This window comes from Candoia aspera, chromosome 12, assembly GCF_035149785.1.
Source record: "Candoia aspera isolate rCanAsp1 chromosome 12, rCanAsp1.hap2, whole genome shotgun sequence".
In the NCBI taxonomy this organism is placed as follows: domain Eukaryota; kingdom Metazoa; phylum Chordata; class Lepidosauria; order Squamata; family Boidae; genus Candoia; species Candoia aspera.
This window is the reverse complement of record NC_086164.1, coordinates 19,265,012-19,281,261: the sequence shown is the minus strand read 5'-3', so window position 1 is coordinate 19,281,261 and position 16,250 is coordinate 19,265,012. Positions and strand designations below refer to the sequence as shown.

Below are 16,250 nucleotides of genomic sequence, written 5' to 3'. Positions count from 1 at the left end.
CTTATGTCATATTAAATTGATGATTATAATGATCGATACAGTATGACAAAACAACACTCATTTTATAGGTCAAAACAACACTCATTTTATAAAGTTCTGTGCAACTAAAGAAGGGTAATCATTTGAAACACCAACCAACCCCATGTTCTTACGGACTGGTGCATTCAACTGGGCAAGGCAAAACATTGTTTCAGACATTAAGGAAATCCACTTGGGAACTTTTTGCAGGAAGATTCACAGGACCAGCTCCTACAACAAGCCACCTTCTGTCACTAAGAAGCTTTCTTAGAAAATTTCTCTCATTTTTTTAGCCTGAAGAGTGCACAACCTAAACCAGTGTTTCCCAACCTTGGCAAGTTTAAGATGTGTGGACTTCAACAACCAGAATTCTGGGAGTTGAAGTCCAGACATCTTAAACTTGCCAAGGTTGAAAAGCACTAACCTAATCCCTTTCAGGCCACCAGCCTCACCACCAATTTCAGTCCTGACACACATGGGAAATGTGCAGAGGTAGTGCAGATTCTGATCCTGAGAAAAGATCAAGGGAGCCTGAAGCTCAAACTCAGCAGGAGGAAACCCTGAGCAGCTGCTTCAGGAGCTGAAATTCAGAAGGAGCACCTGACCAGCACAAAGCTTTGGGCCACTTGCTCTAAGTGCAAAGACTGAAGTCAGAACAAACTGACTGGAGCAGAGAGGGAATCTCAGGGTGTGTCTACAAATTCCAGAAGCTGGTGACCTTTATTAGACCAGAAGAGGGTAAGGCTGTGGGAGCCCAGGATGGTGGTCTCTAATGTCACCTTTCTTTGAACCTGCCCACCTGCTTGAGGGCTCTCTTACTTGGGGGAAGAGGGAAAAAAAGAACAAGCTAGCTGTAGAAAGTAAGAAAGATGAACTTGATGGAGATAGGCAAGATCTGCTACCAAAGTGAAAAACAAGCAGAAAATATATGGAAGAGGCTCAGATGGACATTTGCCTAATTCACGTGAGTATAAGAAGGGGAGTAGGCCCAGCACAGACTTGCAAGATTCTGTCATTCTTGCCACTCTCCATAAAAGTAGTTTTATCCTTCCTGTGGAACTGATTCTTGGTCTGGCCTACCTGGTGGGGGTGACACAGCCCCATTGCCTAACATTTGCCTAGCTTTTCAAGCAGCAGTCAAAACATTTGCATCCGTGAACCTCCAGACAGTGCAAAGTTAAACACAACATCTTTTGGCAAACCTGACTGCATCTGGTGCTATTCAGACACCCAAAGTTATGTAAGACGAGTGGCCATATAGATTTGCAAAATGAATGAATGAATGTGTAGCTGTTTACAGATTCATAATAAGAAAAACAGGCAGGATGGCAGGTGCAGACGTTTGGGCATCTTTTCAGCCAGTGCTTACTGCATGTCTGAAAAGTCTCCTTGCTACCAGGAAGCAAGGAGTCCAGAAGCCATTATTTCTGGCAAAGGAGGTACTTCAAAGTGCTGGTGGAAAGAGGTCCACTGAAGCTACAGTTTGACTGGCAGGACACGGATATGTTTGCATATGAATGGACATAACAAGAAGGCTCAGTATCTGGGGAAGGGGGGGTGGGATTCTGCCATGGATGCCTGTTCTCCAACTTATTCTTGTCCTAAGCAAAGAAAAAATGGTGGGTGGGGGTGCAAGAAAAGTGTCTACAAATTCCAGAAGCTGGTGACCTTTATTAGACCAGAAGAGGGTAAGGCTGTGGGAGCCCAGGATGGTGGTCTCTAATGTCACCTTTCTTTGAACAGTCCCATTTTTCTGATCTGCTGCAGGAAACATTCTCAACAAGTACTTCCAAAGCTGTTTTCTTATCAGTCCATCTTGGCCCAGCAACACACAGGAGAAGCAAAGAGCTAAAAGATGTGATTCTAGAGGCTTGCGAAAACAATGCATAAACCTGCCCGTCCCAGAGGGGTTGGACTACAATTCCCATCACCCCTCATCAGCATTGGAGGATATCCAGTGTGAGAAGGCAAGCGTAAACAAAGCCAAAAATAAATCCTGGTGCTTCAGTGTGGCTCCAAGCTAGTAAGGAAGGCAAATGTTCCTGGGCCAATAAGGATTTAGGGGTGGAAACTGGCTGAACAGGAGAGCCCTAGACAGGACAGGATTCTCCGGATTCTTATCACAGGAACCACCTCAGTGAACATGCTAATGTGGAAATAGTTCAAGCCTCTGAGCATTTCTACTTGAGCGTCAAGAGATTTTACTCCCACCTTCATTTTAGGACATTTGAATCCTTGGGAGGATGGACAAGCGGGACAACTGAATTAGCAAACCAAAGACCTCTGGGATGATTTGCCCAGTCAGGGGAGAAAAAAGGAATGGGATCTGGATTTATAATATGAGGGCCATCAGATGGCAGCTTTCTGGTGCCATCTGATGGCCTGAGAAAGGAAAATTCTACTTGCCCAGCCTGTGGTTCATAAGTCCAAGAGGCATCAGGAACCAGGATGAAATCTGTAAGACTCCGAATTCATGCCCATACCTTCCCAGGTATGCCCATTTTTGACCTCCAAGGAATAGGCATCAGTCCACGGGTATAAACAGCCTTCATGTGAAGACAGCTACTCCAGTAGCAAACCAGGAAGGTCTTAAGGATTGGGCATGGAGGCTTGTTTCCAGAGATATGGTTTTATCTTCCTGGGGGATGTGCCAGTCTCTGGAAAACGGTTGTTCTTCATGTCTTCCCTAGTGCAAGACTCGGTCAGAAAGAGGGGCATCAAGATTTCAGATGCAACAGCTTAAACTCTCATGAATCCTAAAGCAGAGGGCCAACGAGTTCAACATGGAAATCTCCCACTTGGATTTTATATTTATATTTTTATTATTTTAGTATTGGTGATTTTATGATGTCAGGTTTTAAGGTGAATTTTATTGTAAACCGCCCAGAGTCCCCCTTTTAGGGGGAGATGGGAGGTGATAGAAATGTGAATAATAAATAAATAAAATCTTGCTTTCTGCAGCGGCAACCAAATGGTCTCCTGGGGGGGTTCCAGAGGCATGATGCCAACACTGCCCCCTATTTCTGCCCAGCACCTGGTTCCTAATGACGTACTCATCCATTTAACCATCACATCTCATTGATGTTGGTCAACCTACCCACCTTCAACACTTGTCTACCTCCCTTCTAGTGTTATCCAAGAAGGGGCACATTACAAACTGAAACATGTCCACATATTGACTTCTGTCATACAAAAGCACTACTGTGTCCACTTTCCACATCATGAATACAGATTTCTGACATTTTAATCTCAATTTTCCTCTTAGTTGCTCAGGGCAGCACAGATGACTTTCTGAGTCACCATTTTTTGACTCTCAACCTCACAAAGGAGACTATCTAATAAGCTTCATGGTTAAGCAGCTAAATTTGATTCTGGGCATCCCTAGTCTTAGTTCTCACTCATTCTAATCCAAAGGTCAGCAACCTTTCCAAGTGCCAACATACCATCTTTCTGTGATGGTGTGATGCAAAAAAATAAAGATTTAAAAATGACTGGGGTTACAGCAATCCCATGCATTCTTATTTGAAATCTCGGGTGTCCTCTGCAAGAAAACAGAAATCTTGCCAGGATCGTGTGAGATATCTGCAATCCTAAAAAATATTCCATTTGCTCTTTGTGGCAATAGGTAGTGACTTGCTTAAACCCTGTTACAGTACCACACTAATCTTAGAGCAAAGTGAAGCCCACGGACACCAATTTCTCTGTCTCAGCTGCACACCAGATTCCATGTCCCACCCTGGACCTTTCCTTAACAATTCTTTTTGTTTTAAAAAAAAAGGTGGGGGGGGAGCTGACATGCTATGAACCAATTCATTGGCACCCAGAGCTATATTTATTTGTAGCAAATCCCACCATGATGGCCGACAGCATTCTGGGTGGCTAGTTCACCTTCTGATAAATGGGTTTTGTAAGTCAACCAATCTCCCATGGCAGCCATTTTGTGAGTGCATCCAACACACATTCCTCAATGTGGCAAAAAGCGATCAAGTGCATGCTGCTATGGCATTAAAACAAGGGGTGTCGGCTTAGTGTGTGGCGTGAACTCGGCCAATTTTAGTTTATTCAGCCCAGGTGCATTGTGCTTGTGTTTGTGTGGGTCTGCATCTGTGTGTATTTCTGAGTCACTAGGGCCTAAACATGGAGTCTTCACAGCCCAGACTGGCTTACCGATTCTCGGTCAAGCCGAGAACCTAAAATCTCAATTTTCTCTCTTTTCTTACCAAGTGAAAAGCTTCTGGCTAGGTTAAAAGGCAACTGTTAAAAATTGCTAGAATAAATCGATGCACTTATACACACCTAAACAGACCCCATTAAAGTTACACTTCCATTCAGTGAGGCAAGTGCAAAACGTTGAGGTCATTTTGGAAAAATCTGGTGTCCTAATCACACGATCCCTCCAGGAATTTCTCTGCTGATTCAAGCAGAGGCATTCCTCGCTCTACTCCATTCCCACTGGATGAGCTCTGGCCCCGTGGTTGGCCTCAGCACCCTCCTGCTAGCCTGCTCCTTCCACCATCAGCTCTTGCGGGGGGGGGAGGCTTCTCCCGCACTTGACCCAGAAGGAGATCAAGAAAAACAAATTGAACTCCGCATGCTTTGAACACCCCCTCTTTGAACACCCACCTTTTCTAGACAGGCTTTGTGCTCTTAAAAACACACCCAGGATAGTGTGTCTGTGTCTGTGGCAGTCTAGCAAACAGCACAAAATCCCACAGACTGGTCAGCCCAGACAACCCATTTCCACTTCCAAGTCATGCACACAACCACAGAAGGCCCAAACACATATATATGTGTTAGCAAAAGCTCTTCTTTTGCTCTTTCTATTTTGTTGGCTCTCAACTGCTCCTGCACTTTAGGAAAAAGTTTGGGTGCGCATACGAACATCACAAAGGAACGGCCCCACTGGATCTGGGCAAGGCCCACTGCCGTCCAGCATTTTGTCCCCCATGGGGGATACCAGAGGCCTCTCGGGAACTAAAAGCAGGAGATGGACCCCTCACCCTTTCCCGCTGCTGCTTCCCTGCAACTGGCATTCAAAGCCAACCTAAGCCCACGTTCAAGACTAAGAGCCTTTCACAAACCTGGCCTATGTCACCTGTGCATCTTTTTTCAACTGGGGTGGCCGGAGCAGGACCCAGGATCACAGATGCAGACATCCTACCGAGCAATAACAACCCTAAGACATCCATGGAGTCCCAGAAATACCAGAAAGTGTACCTGAACCCTCCTAGATACATCCATGCCACTTCTGTACCTGCCCAGGTATTAGACCTACTGGGCACACAATGTTTCGCAGGAAGATAGACCTAGTTAGAGATAAATAGATAACCGCATGACTTTAAATACTAACCAGTCACGCTGACCTTCTGCAAGACTTACATAAGAATGTTCCTTTATTTGAAGATTTTGACTGCAATTCCCAGCCTGGTGTGCTTGGCTCAGTCACGCAACCAGAGCTGCTGAGTTTCCCCATGGGCCAGAAATGCACATTTTGGATTCTTCCCCCTTCTAGCTTTTAATCTTTGGAATTGACTCCCCCTCGAACTACGCTTGGGAGTCAGAACTCCTGACGTTCAGAGAGGCGGTTGGGGAGTTTTCTTTTGCTGGACCTTCATGGAGAAGGAGGAATCATTCTTTTCCATCATGCTACCCAATAACAGCTGCAATTACAGCAGGTCTGAGTTCAACGTTTCACTAGGAAAGATGTACGCACGTTCATCTATGTGTCTCTGTAACTATGCTGTAATTGATTCATTGTTTGCTTGTATTCCTAGTAAAATATAAACAATCCCAAGCGGCTGCAGACACTTAACCATTTCTTTTTCTTTGGCAAATGACCTTTCAAGAGGTCTTCGTACGCTAGGGATGCACTTTGCCGCAACCCGAGAGGACATTTTTGACAGAAGAGCCCTGACCATGCAGTTTGTTCCAGCTGGTGCCGAGCTCTGAAAGCTGGTGCTTACGTCGACCTTCCCTTCATGTCCAACAACTGTCTTTCTGCTCGCTCCAGCTGTTCTGCCCATTCCCTGGTATTACGGAGGTTTTGTGTAATTTAAACTGTAGGATCTCTTAGATGTGTTTCAAGGCAAACAGATTTTTAGAGTGAACTAGACAACCCGTTACCCGTTGGGTCATCATTTCAGAGATATTTCCTTACCAGATTCCTCAATGCCTTCAACGGTGGCAGAGCTTCTAATGTCCTGGAAAAGTTCTTAAAAATTCAGGCAGATATTCAGAGATGCATCTGCTTTGAAAGTAGCTCATGTTGAACTGTACAGCCCAGTCAAACATCAGGAGTTGACCACGAGAAATGTTTTATGACATTTTGTATTACGTCACAAAACGTTTTATGATGATTTTTATGTCATAAAATGTTTTATAAAATTTGCCAAATTTCAATTCCATGGAAGTCATGGGTCCCAAATTTTGGACACGTTCTGTAAGTTAGCCCACTGGAGGTTCCTTGGTTCAAAAAATGGTTGGCCTATGATGCACCGTTTCGCCTGGTTAAAGGTTACGAAGTATCAAACAGACACATTTGTCTGTATATAGTATATAAATAGATTGCTTGAATTGGTTTGCATCCCCAATTTTGGGATGGTGGTTTCAGTGAATAGCCAGACTTTATGGTTGCCACATTATTGTGCAAAGAGACATCACAATACACACAGCCAGCTGACAATTCTAGTCCCAACATATCTGGAAAGGAACAGGGTCTCTCCAGCTGGGTGTCCAAGCTGGTACGCAGACATGTCTTTGCAAAGAATCAAACATGAGAAGGTGTGTATGAGCACCTACTAGAATATACATTCCCATCAATCCAAAAAAGGGAACTCTTAAGGAAATGTCTTAGTGATTGGTGATTTTATTTTTTATGAAAAGGTGACTTAGGAGATCAGTTTAAATGGAATTTAACAGAAGTTATGACCTTTTAGGCACAATCTCACCTGTAGGAATGACCAAAGATGACCTAACCTAAAGAAATTTAGAGCTGACCTTGGAGAAAGTATGAAAGAGCTGTTAAAGAGGGATTTGGAGAAGATTTCACACAGTCCAGAGACTGAAGAAAACACGAGAAAGAAACTCAAAATAACCTTACCTTGATTTTATTAGTATAAGGTGAGGCAGAGGGAAACTTGGAAGGCTCTCAAGATTCTGTTACTCTACCATACAACAATAAAAAGCTTTCCTGGACCGCCACACCTGTTTTTTACCTGCCTACATTGAAGGGCTGACACTTAGGAATATTTTAAGTCCACAACAGGCAGATAATATTTGGAGGTAGCTCAGACAAACACTTCCCTAATTCACATGGGTATAAGAAGGGGAGGAGACACAGCACAATCAGATTTGCAAGATTCTGTTATTCTAGCCAGTTGCAATAAAAGTAGTTTTAGCCTTCCTGCGGAGTTGGTTTCTTGGTCTGGTCTACCTACTGGGGCTGGCAGAGACAGATACTTGTACCAGGGACTTCAGCAGGTGGGGGTAGGGTCAAAAAGTCAAGATGATAGTTGCAACCATATGATCAAAGCTCTGCCCCTTTTTCATGATTGTATCATGATAAAATGGCTTAAATTATAGCCCTGTTTTCTCTTCCTGCAAGAAACCGGTTGGCATCTTTTAAAATGCAGTTCAGCTTGCTGGCCAAGCAAACAAGCAACCAAAAGATAATTAGTGACGAATTTTGGTTCAAGACTAAGCAGTCTCATCAGGCTGACTTCACTCTTATTTCCTATCATGATCCTTATCCCACCAAGAGTGGAGGAATAGCAACATTATTAGGTCAACACTAACAACGGCAACCAACTTCACCCATTATTTGTCTGGTGCTACAAGTATGTCTTGAACCCTGGAAATGGAAGGAAAAACCACAGCACCCCACAGAAGGGTGCTGCTGAGAAGCCAGCCTTCCACCTGGGAAGTGACTTATTCAGAAAACCATCAACCCAGAATCTGGGGCAGAGTGGGGGTTTGAGAATTTGTGACAGGCTGTGAAAAAGGGAAAAATCCAGGGGGAGCCCTCTAGAGCTGTTCCCAAGTTGGGGCCCTCCAGATGTGCAGGGCCACAGCATTCGTCATTGCCATCCCGCATGGCCAACGCACTGCCAGCTTGCAAGCAAATGCAGAGCTGCTCAGCACCTGTGGACGAAGGCCTCACTAAGCTTTGCAGAGCATGCAGAAAGCCAGGCTCCAAAATAAGGCTGGGGCAGAGCTGATTGGCGGAGGGGGGTTCAGATTACAAGGGGTGAAAAGACTGCCTTAACTATCTGAAAGATTTATGCTGCCCATTTTGCTCTGTAGCACCCCCCCATACAAAATACAGCCTACATTTTTGATCCAAACCACACACTGCGGAGGGGGGGGTGTCTTGGGGGAGGCACAAAAGTAATGCTCATGGATTGTATTTCTGCCCAGGTAATATTAGCACCATGCCTGCAGCAAATAAAAAAAAATGTATTTTCAGGCATATACAGTAAGGCTGAAGATAGGAGCGTTAAGAGAAAACTTGCCAACATGGTTCAAGAGTTTCTCCTGATTCTTTTACAGCCAGTCTCTCCTGGGGGCCCCATCCTCAAGGTGGCAAATGAATGCAGAGCATTTATTGTTAGGAAACAAGAACGAAATAGCTTGGAAGCAGAATCTGAGTTCTGACTGGGCTAAGCTGGATGCTTGGTGGCCTGTTGGAGGCACGTGCACCACGGAATGTGCAAAACAGCTCCACCAGCGAAGGAGCACATCTCTCCCCCTACGCTTGACTTGAAAAGGGGGAGTATCAAACCCCGCTGCTTTCAGTCTAGAGCAGCCTTTCTCCACCGTCTGACCCCGGAGGAGCCCCTGAAGTATTTTACAGGCCTCGGGGAACCCCTGAGCATCCAGGCTCAAATACAGGCCAGAAGTTACAAAAGTATTGTATTCGTTTCATGGGGAGGCCTGTCTAGATGAATTCACAGTGTTCTTAGACTAAAAATAAAGAATGAAATTTACCTCTTTAATGTGAAGTTGCCCGAATTTGAAATAATTGTTTAAATACATTGTGATCTCCCAAGGAACCCCTGGTGACCTCTGGCGGAACCCGAGGGTGCCACGGAACCCTGGTGGGGAAACCCCGGTCTATAGGATTTAGGGCAAGTCTGTTCAGAAAAGATCAGAGATCCCACCAGAAGCAGGAACAGTGGCGATCGGCAACTAATATGGCTTTCCATAGCCAGGGGTCAGGAACTGGCACCCCCAATACTCTGTATTGATCTGTATTACCACTATTTTGTATGCTTATTTTAGGTTGTTGGTTTTTTTAACAGCCAAAATCTCCTGAGTCTTAACTCATACAAAATTTCAGCTGTGAGCTGAAACCCCGCAAGATTGGGGCACTTTCCATCTGAGATGCAGGTTTTCACACCTGAGGCTGTATTAGATCCAGAGGGAAAGACCTCCAGAACCATGTGAGATTTGGCTGTTTCACTAATTTCAGCATATATATGTGTGGGGTGTGTGTGTGTGTTTGTGTGTAACAGCTCCTGGTGCCTGAAAAGGTTTCAAAGTTGAGCTACAACATCATATATTTCTGATCGGTGTGTGACTATATCGAACTAGAAAAGAGAAGTTGGACACTTGGGGTCCCAAGGAGAGTTAAAATAATTTCCAGGGGACCAAGGCCGACATATAAATTAGCTGTTTTTCTTTCTCTTTGAAGCCACTATAAGTTTCTAAGCTAAACGTGGGTATGAGATTCTTGAGAGACTTTATTCAAAAATTCAAAATCCAGCACAAGGCAGAGGGAATTCCCTCGACTTAAAATGTTTGTAGGAAACTAACTCAAAGTGCTGGGGAATTCCCCTGTCAAGGAAAAAAAAGTAAAATGAAATGTGCTTCATATAAACAATAATGCTGTCTGCCTAATTTATGGGCTGTGCAAGAAGCATCTGGTGATCCTACGATAACAGGCTGAAATTTTCTTTGTGTGATTTTACAGAAAGAGATCTTCCTTAACTGGGGCAATTCAGTCCAAACCTGTGTCTTTTACTCCCCTTTTGATGATGTTCAAAATGTTGGGGCAGCTCCAAATCTTTTTTTGCACATGTATAACTTTCCCTTGCCAAGAAAACTGCAGGGGCTTATCCAGGCAGTCTCTGAGAATCAGACACGATCCAATGGGTTAAAAAAAAAAACTTTCCCTTTAAAGGAAGAACAGAAGCTAAGATTCTCTGACTTCTCCAGCTTGCAAATTTGACCTCCAAACAGCTAGACTACAATTCCCATTAGCCATACCGTTCAAGAACTCCAAAGCTGAGACAATCCATTCTAAAACATTACAATGCAAAACACACCATGGTACATCCCTGGAGGTAAAACTCAACTTACTTTACTGAAACATCCTCTGAACTTTAAAAAAAAAAAAAAAAACTATTTTGGAGCAGTCACACTGAGTGGGATTTTATTTTAATTAATTAATTAATTAATTAATTTTTCGAATTTCTATCACCACCCATCTCTCCCAAAAAGGGGACTTTTTTATTTTTACTTTAAACGAGAGCCAGTTTGATCTAGAAACCAGGAGGCTGTGAGTTCTAGTCCTGCCTGAGGCATGAAAGCTGCTGGGTGACCTTGAGCCAGTCCCTCTCTCTCAGCTCAACCCACCTCACAGGGTTGTTGTGATGAGAAAAATAGGAGGGGGAAGGAGCATTAGGTATGTTCCCTGTCTTGAGTTATTTATAAAAATAATAAAGGCAGGATAAAAAAAATCTAAAAAAAAAGTGTCTCACCCATTTCTGTATCAATGCTATGCTTCGGGTGGACAGGTTTGAGACTAGCAGTTACAACCTTCATTGCTCCCTCCACCCCGTAACTCCGATAGTATGCTGATTCCGGCCATTTTACGATGCGGCGCTGCACATATCAGAATATTTTCTTTCAAGTCAAGGTTGTGTACGGTTTCATTCTTGTTGTATACCAGGAATGCAGATTGCCAGTTGTAGAGGCACATAATCCCATTAATACTAAGAGAGTATCAAGGCCAAGAGAATAGAATCCACTTTCACCTGTGGTCAGATTAGCCTGAACTGGCTTTGCTCAAAACAAGCAAATGATTTTGATGTTTCCACAGGACATTGTGTCACTAATGCAACCACTCTGTTGCTGATGCTATTTCCCACATATCAGCCTACCAATACATTGTGGTTCGGCTCATTGGACAAAAATCACAAGAAACCAGAGCAATTTCAGTATCAAGGCCCAACATGGTTGGCTTCTAATTCACAATTCACTGCTTGGGCTAGAAGCTGGTTTCAACCAGACCATTTTCTACAATCTAGAGAGCGATTAAGAGAGGTTTTGTGTTATCTGTTTCAAGGTCAGGTTCTCCATCCACATCGCAGTGGCATTCAGCTAACAAGCCCAGGAGGCTGTGAGTTCTAGTCCCGCCTTAGGCATGAGAGCCGGCTGGGTGACCCTGGGCCAGTCTCTCTCTCTCAGCCCAACCCACCTCACAGGGCTGTTGTTGTGGGGAAAATAGGAGGAGGAAGGAGTATTAGGGATGTTCGCCGCCTTGAGTTTTTTATAAAAATAATAAAGGCAAGATAGAAAATAAAAAAATAAAAATAAATAAAATAAAATAAAAATAAAGTGAGAAGGAGAAGAAAGCCCACTGAGATAATTTTCAGGCAGCTCTAGTGGGAATCATAATCCACAAATGGTCAACTCCAAAAGCACTGCCCACATTTATTCAGCACAGTTTCAGGCCACTGTGAGACTCTAAGTGAATCTTGGAGATAGCCAGATCCAACCTGACAGCTTCTAGATGACCAGAACAACCGACATCCACCACCCCAAGCCAATGCCGCCTCGCAGAGTGGTGGGAATTGTGGTCCAAGGCATTTAGCAGGGACCAGATTGGAAACTGTCACCCAGGGTTGGGAATCGTTGTTCCCCCACAGCCTCCTCCTCGCCAGTCACACCCGATCCCCCCTTTTGAACTGAGGCTGCAGCCCACCCACGTGGCTACCCACATTTAACCCAACAGAGCCTTCTCGGAAGACAAGGACCAACCTCCAGAGTCGTAAACCAACCGCGCTGGATAGGTTTAGGCGCCAGCAAAGCCGGGAAGGACCAGGCGGCTTTCACTCTGAGCTGCCTCGCAGACTTAGCCCGACGGTCCCCGGCCCTGCCTGGCACCACCTTGGGGCGCCCGGACCGGGAGAGCCCCGGGAAGCCCTCTTAGGACCAAGAGACGCTCCGGTGTAGCCTGGCGAGGCGGCCGATCCGCGGGGCGCCTTTCCACCCAGACGGGACCCGAGCGCGATCCGCGGGGCGGCAACCGGCAGGAAACCAGCGACGCCGCGCCTTGGCGCTGCCCGTCTGAAGGGGCCGGGAAGGGGCTGCCCGCCGCGAGAGTGCGGCCGGCCGGCAAATCGCACCGGGGTCTCCTCCCCCTCCTCCTCCTCCAAGCGGGGAGAAGAGCGCGGGGCGCGCCGCGCTGCCCCGGGGCCTGGAAGGGGCATGCTAGGCGCTGTGCCCGGGGTACGGATCTCTCCAAGGGGTGCGATTCCCAGCGGGCCTTCAAGGGGGAAGAGGCTCCCGAGGCTCCCGCTTTGCTCCCCGGACCGCGACCCGCCGGGAAAGGGCGGCCGGGGCGGGAAGGCCGAGCCCGACGGGGCGGCGGAAAGAGCCCTCACCTGTCCGGAACTCCAGCGTGGGGTCCTTCCCGGCGTCGCCGATCTCATCCTGCAGCAGCACGTACAGCATCCCGAAGGAGTTGTGGATGCCGAAGATGGAGCCGTGGCACCAGGTGGCGGCCAGCACCACCACCCAGCCGAAGCCGCCGTCGGGCGGGGTGAAGTCGGGCGCCGCCGCTGCCCGGCCGCCGCCGCCGCCGCCGCCGCCCCCGTCCTCCTCTCCCGGCTCCTCCGCCTCCAGGGCGCCTTTCTCCTCCGACAGCGCCTGCTCCTGCCGCCGCAGCGCCATCGCGCGCGCCCCCGCCCGTCCAACGCCGCGCCGCGCCGGGGCGGCTGAGCTGCGCTGCGCTGCGCTGCACTGGCGGCCGAGCCGAGCCGCGCCGGGTATGGGCCGCTGCTGGGGCTGCCGCTGTTGCTGCAGCTGCCGCCGACTGGCTGCGCTGCGCTGCGCTGCGGCGGCCGAGCCGGTGCCCACGCCTCCTGGCCGCCCGGCCCGCGCTCCGCCCCCGCCCCCTCCGCGGCGCGCCGGAGCCTCCCCCGCGCCGCCCGGCCCGCCTCCGAGCCCGGCCGCGACGCCGGGAGGCCGCCTCGGCCCTCTGGGCTGGCGGGCAGGAGCGGCGCCGGGCTCGGGTCCCGGGCTCGGCAGCGGCGGATCGGAAGGCGAGACGGGGCGAGCGAGGGCGCGAGGCGGCGGGGGTGCGAGCCCCCGTGCGGGAGGCCGGCCGGTGGGCCGGCGCGTTGCTGCCGCACAGCCGCCGGGAAAGAGGCGCTGGCCGCCCGGGCGCGTCGGGCAGCGGGGCGCGGGGCGCGACTGCTTCGCGGTCGGCGAGTCGGGGAAGGGGAGGGCGACGCGTCACCCGGCTGCTGCGACGGCGGTCGGGAAGCGTCGAGCGGCGGACAGCTCCACGCAGGTGGGCGGCCGGAAGAGGGCAAGGGGTGGCTGGTGGCCTCCGTCCCCGCCTTCGTGGTCCTGGGCAGCGGGGTCCGCCGCGTGTTGGCGTCGCTTTGCGAGAGCCGCTGGGTTTGGGATCCGTCGCAGGCGGGCGGTGGAAAGGGAGGGGGCACCTCGCCCGCGCGCACACGCTCGCACGGGGGGCGCAAGGCAGGAAAGAGTAGCCCCCGCCAGTTCCCGCGTTGTGCCGCCAGTTCAGCAGGCACCCCCGTTCCTCCCCCCCCCCCCCCCGCGAGTGGAGGACTAGAGTTTAGACTTGCACGAACCGGTTTAAATCCCCGGCTTCTCCTTCTGCTTCCTCTTAATTAAATCAACGGACTTCAATGCTAATCAATTAATTGCGCGACAGGACGAGAATAGCTCAATTGATAGGCAGATAGGCGCGTGCCCGCGAACGCCAGGCTGGCTGTGTTGCGATGCCGCGACCCAGGGCCCCACCGCGGGCTCCCGGTTGGCGGGCACGAGCCGGCGGGGAAGGGGCGCCGGCCAGGCAGGCGGCCGGGTCGCGGCTCCGTCCGGGCCAGAAGGCGACGGCTGCGGAGCGCCAGGCTGGCTCCGGGCCCCGCGCGTGCTCCGCGCAACTCCCGAGGCGGCGGTGCGCCGTCGCTTGGGACTCGCCAGGCCTCGATCCTGCAAACCGGAGGAACCGCTTTTGCCCAGGGTAGTTTCCGAGAGCCGGTTCTGGTCGTGCCCTGGTCTTTTCCGCAGGTTGTGCCAAGGAGGAAAAGGGTTCTCTCGATCCCTTCTCCTCCCACTGGTGAAGAGGCTGATCGATTTTCCAGAGGCGGGGGGGGGGGGCGCGGAGAGACTGGTTTCTTTTACCTCCAGGACTGTTTCATTTCATTTGCACTCTGGAGATAACCTGGAAATAATGACACTGACTGTTGTTTTATTAATTACTGCTCTTGCTGGGTAAGGGAAACACTTTTAAAGTGATGTTCAGCAGCTGCAGAATGCGTCCAAGGCCACATCTCCGACCTGATCCATTCCCCCAGCCCTCTGTCACCCCAGCTGGACCATCTGTGGGTCTCCAGATGGTGGACCCCAATCCCCAGCAGCCCCAAGAAGTGTGGAATGCTGGGAATTGCAGTTCATCAGCATCTGGGAAAACATGGCTCCCTAGCCTTAATTTCAAAGATCTTTTTTTCTTTCTGGGATGGGGGTGGAGTCCTTGGTGTTCTCTGAGCTTGGTTGTTTTTTTGCAGATGTTTTGTTACCCAAAACATCTGCAAGAAAACAAGCTCAAGGAACACCAAGGACTCCACAGTTCACTCCTGAGCTAGATATTTTGTTCTATCCATGACATATTTGCAGCAAGGGAGAGTGAGGTTCTCCAGTCAGCATATGGCTATGGCTGGAAGTGGAGTTGGGACCCAAACATCTGGAGACGGCCAGGGGGTGGGGAAGATCTGGGGAAACCAAACGTGCCATTTTTTTTACCACAGATTTGGAGAGGTGCAACCCCTGGAGCCTTTAGAGCAGGGGTGGGGCCTAGCAACACCAGCTGTGGTCGGAGGATAACAAAGCTGGTAGGAGCTGGGGGACCAGGGCTCCATGCAAGGCACGCAGAGATCAAGCTGTCTTTCAAAGTCTCCCTTTGGGGTATAAGAAAATTGGGTGGCATCTGTAAATAAGACGCTGAGCTGGTATTCACTCTTGATTTCAGCTGTTGTTGAAAAAACCCTTGTTGGCTGGCAGGGTTCACAATGTGCACAAAGCCGTGATGGTGTTCTTTAGTTTGGCTTTGTGGATTGTGTGACCTCTGCTTTCAAGGAATGGGATTATGACCTTGCAGGACTCCAGTTTAGGGTAGAAGCCCAGGATCACACTGTACTCTTTTTTTTTTTTTTACTCTGTTCATTCGTGTCCAATTCTTGCAGATAAATCCCTGCAGTTTTCTTGGCAAGGTTTTTCAGAAGTGGTTTGCCATTGCCTGCTTCCCAGGGCTGAGAGAGAGCGACTGGGCCAAGGTCACCCAGCTGGCTTCGTGCCCAAGGCGGGACTGGAACTCACCGTCTCCCGGTTTCTACCCCGGTGTCTTCACCACTACACCAAACTGTCTTTCTCTTACTCTTAAAAACAAGGATATATAAGTCAGGGCGTGGCCAGCTCAATATATCCATAGCTTTCATTTGGTGAAGGTTGGCTTTAGAAATGTAAGAAAAAGAGTATGTTGCCTGTTCTGAAATGAAATGCCTGGCTTTTGAAGGTCCGTAGTTAGGTACTGGGTCTGTCCCTTTGGATGGTTGGGAGGCGGTGTAAAGCCATGTTGCTCTTCTTGATGAAAAGTTGCTCCCAAGCGGCCGTGGCATTTTACAAATCACAGATGAAGGTGTGGGGAGCAAGAGGAACAGTGAAAAGACAGCAGATGTGTTAAACATGTCAGAGGGTGAATAGCCTAGGCCAGTGTTTCTCAGCCTTGGCAACTATAAGATGCATGGACTTCAACTCCCAGAATTCCCCAGTGAGCATTGCTGGCTGGGGAACTCTGGGAGTTGGTCCACACATCTTAAAGTTGCCAAGGCTGAGAAACACTGGCCTAGAAACAAAAATATTTTATTGCAAAATCATAAGCAGGAATATGAGAATCTTGCTGAGACCCCAAGCCCCTG

General features: G+C 48.9%; 1 protein-coding gene across 1 annotated transcript in view; it reads right to left on the bottom strand.

Moving 5' to 3' along the window:
* SLC16A2 (solute carrier family 16 member 2) overlaps window positions 1–13,038 on the bottom strand; it is an 84,195-nt gene extending 71,157 nt beyond the window's left edge. The window contains exon 1 of the mRNA XM_063313805.1: window positions 12,687–13,038. Coding sequence (XP_063169875.1) covers window positions 12,687–12,975 — 289 coding nt within the window. The 5' untranslated portion in view covers window positions 12,976–13,038. The remainder of the gene's footprint in view (window positions 1–12,686) is intronic.
* Window positions 13,039–16,250: the final 3,212 nt, after the last annotated feature.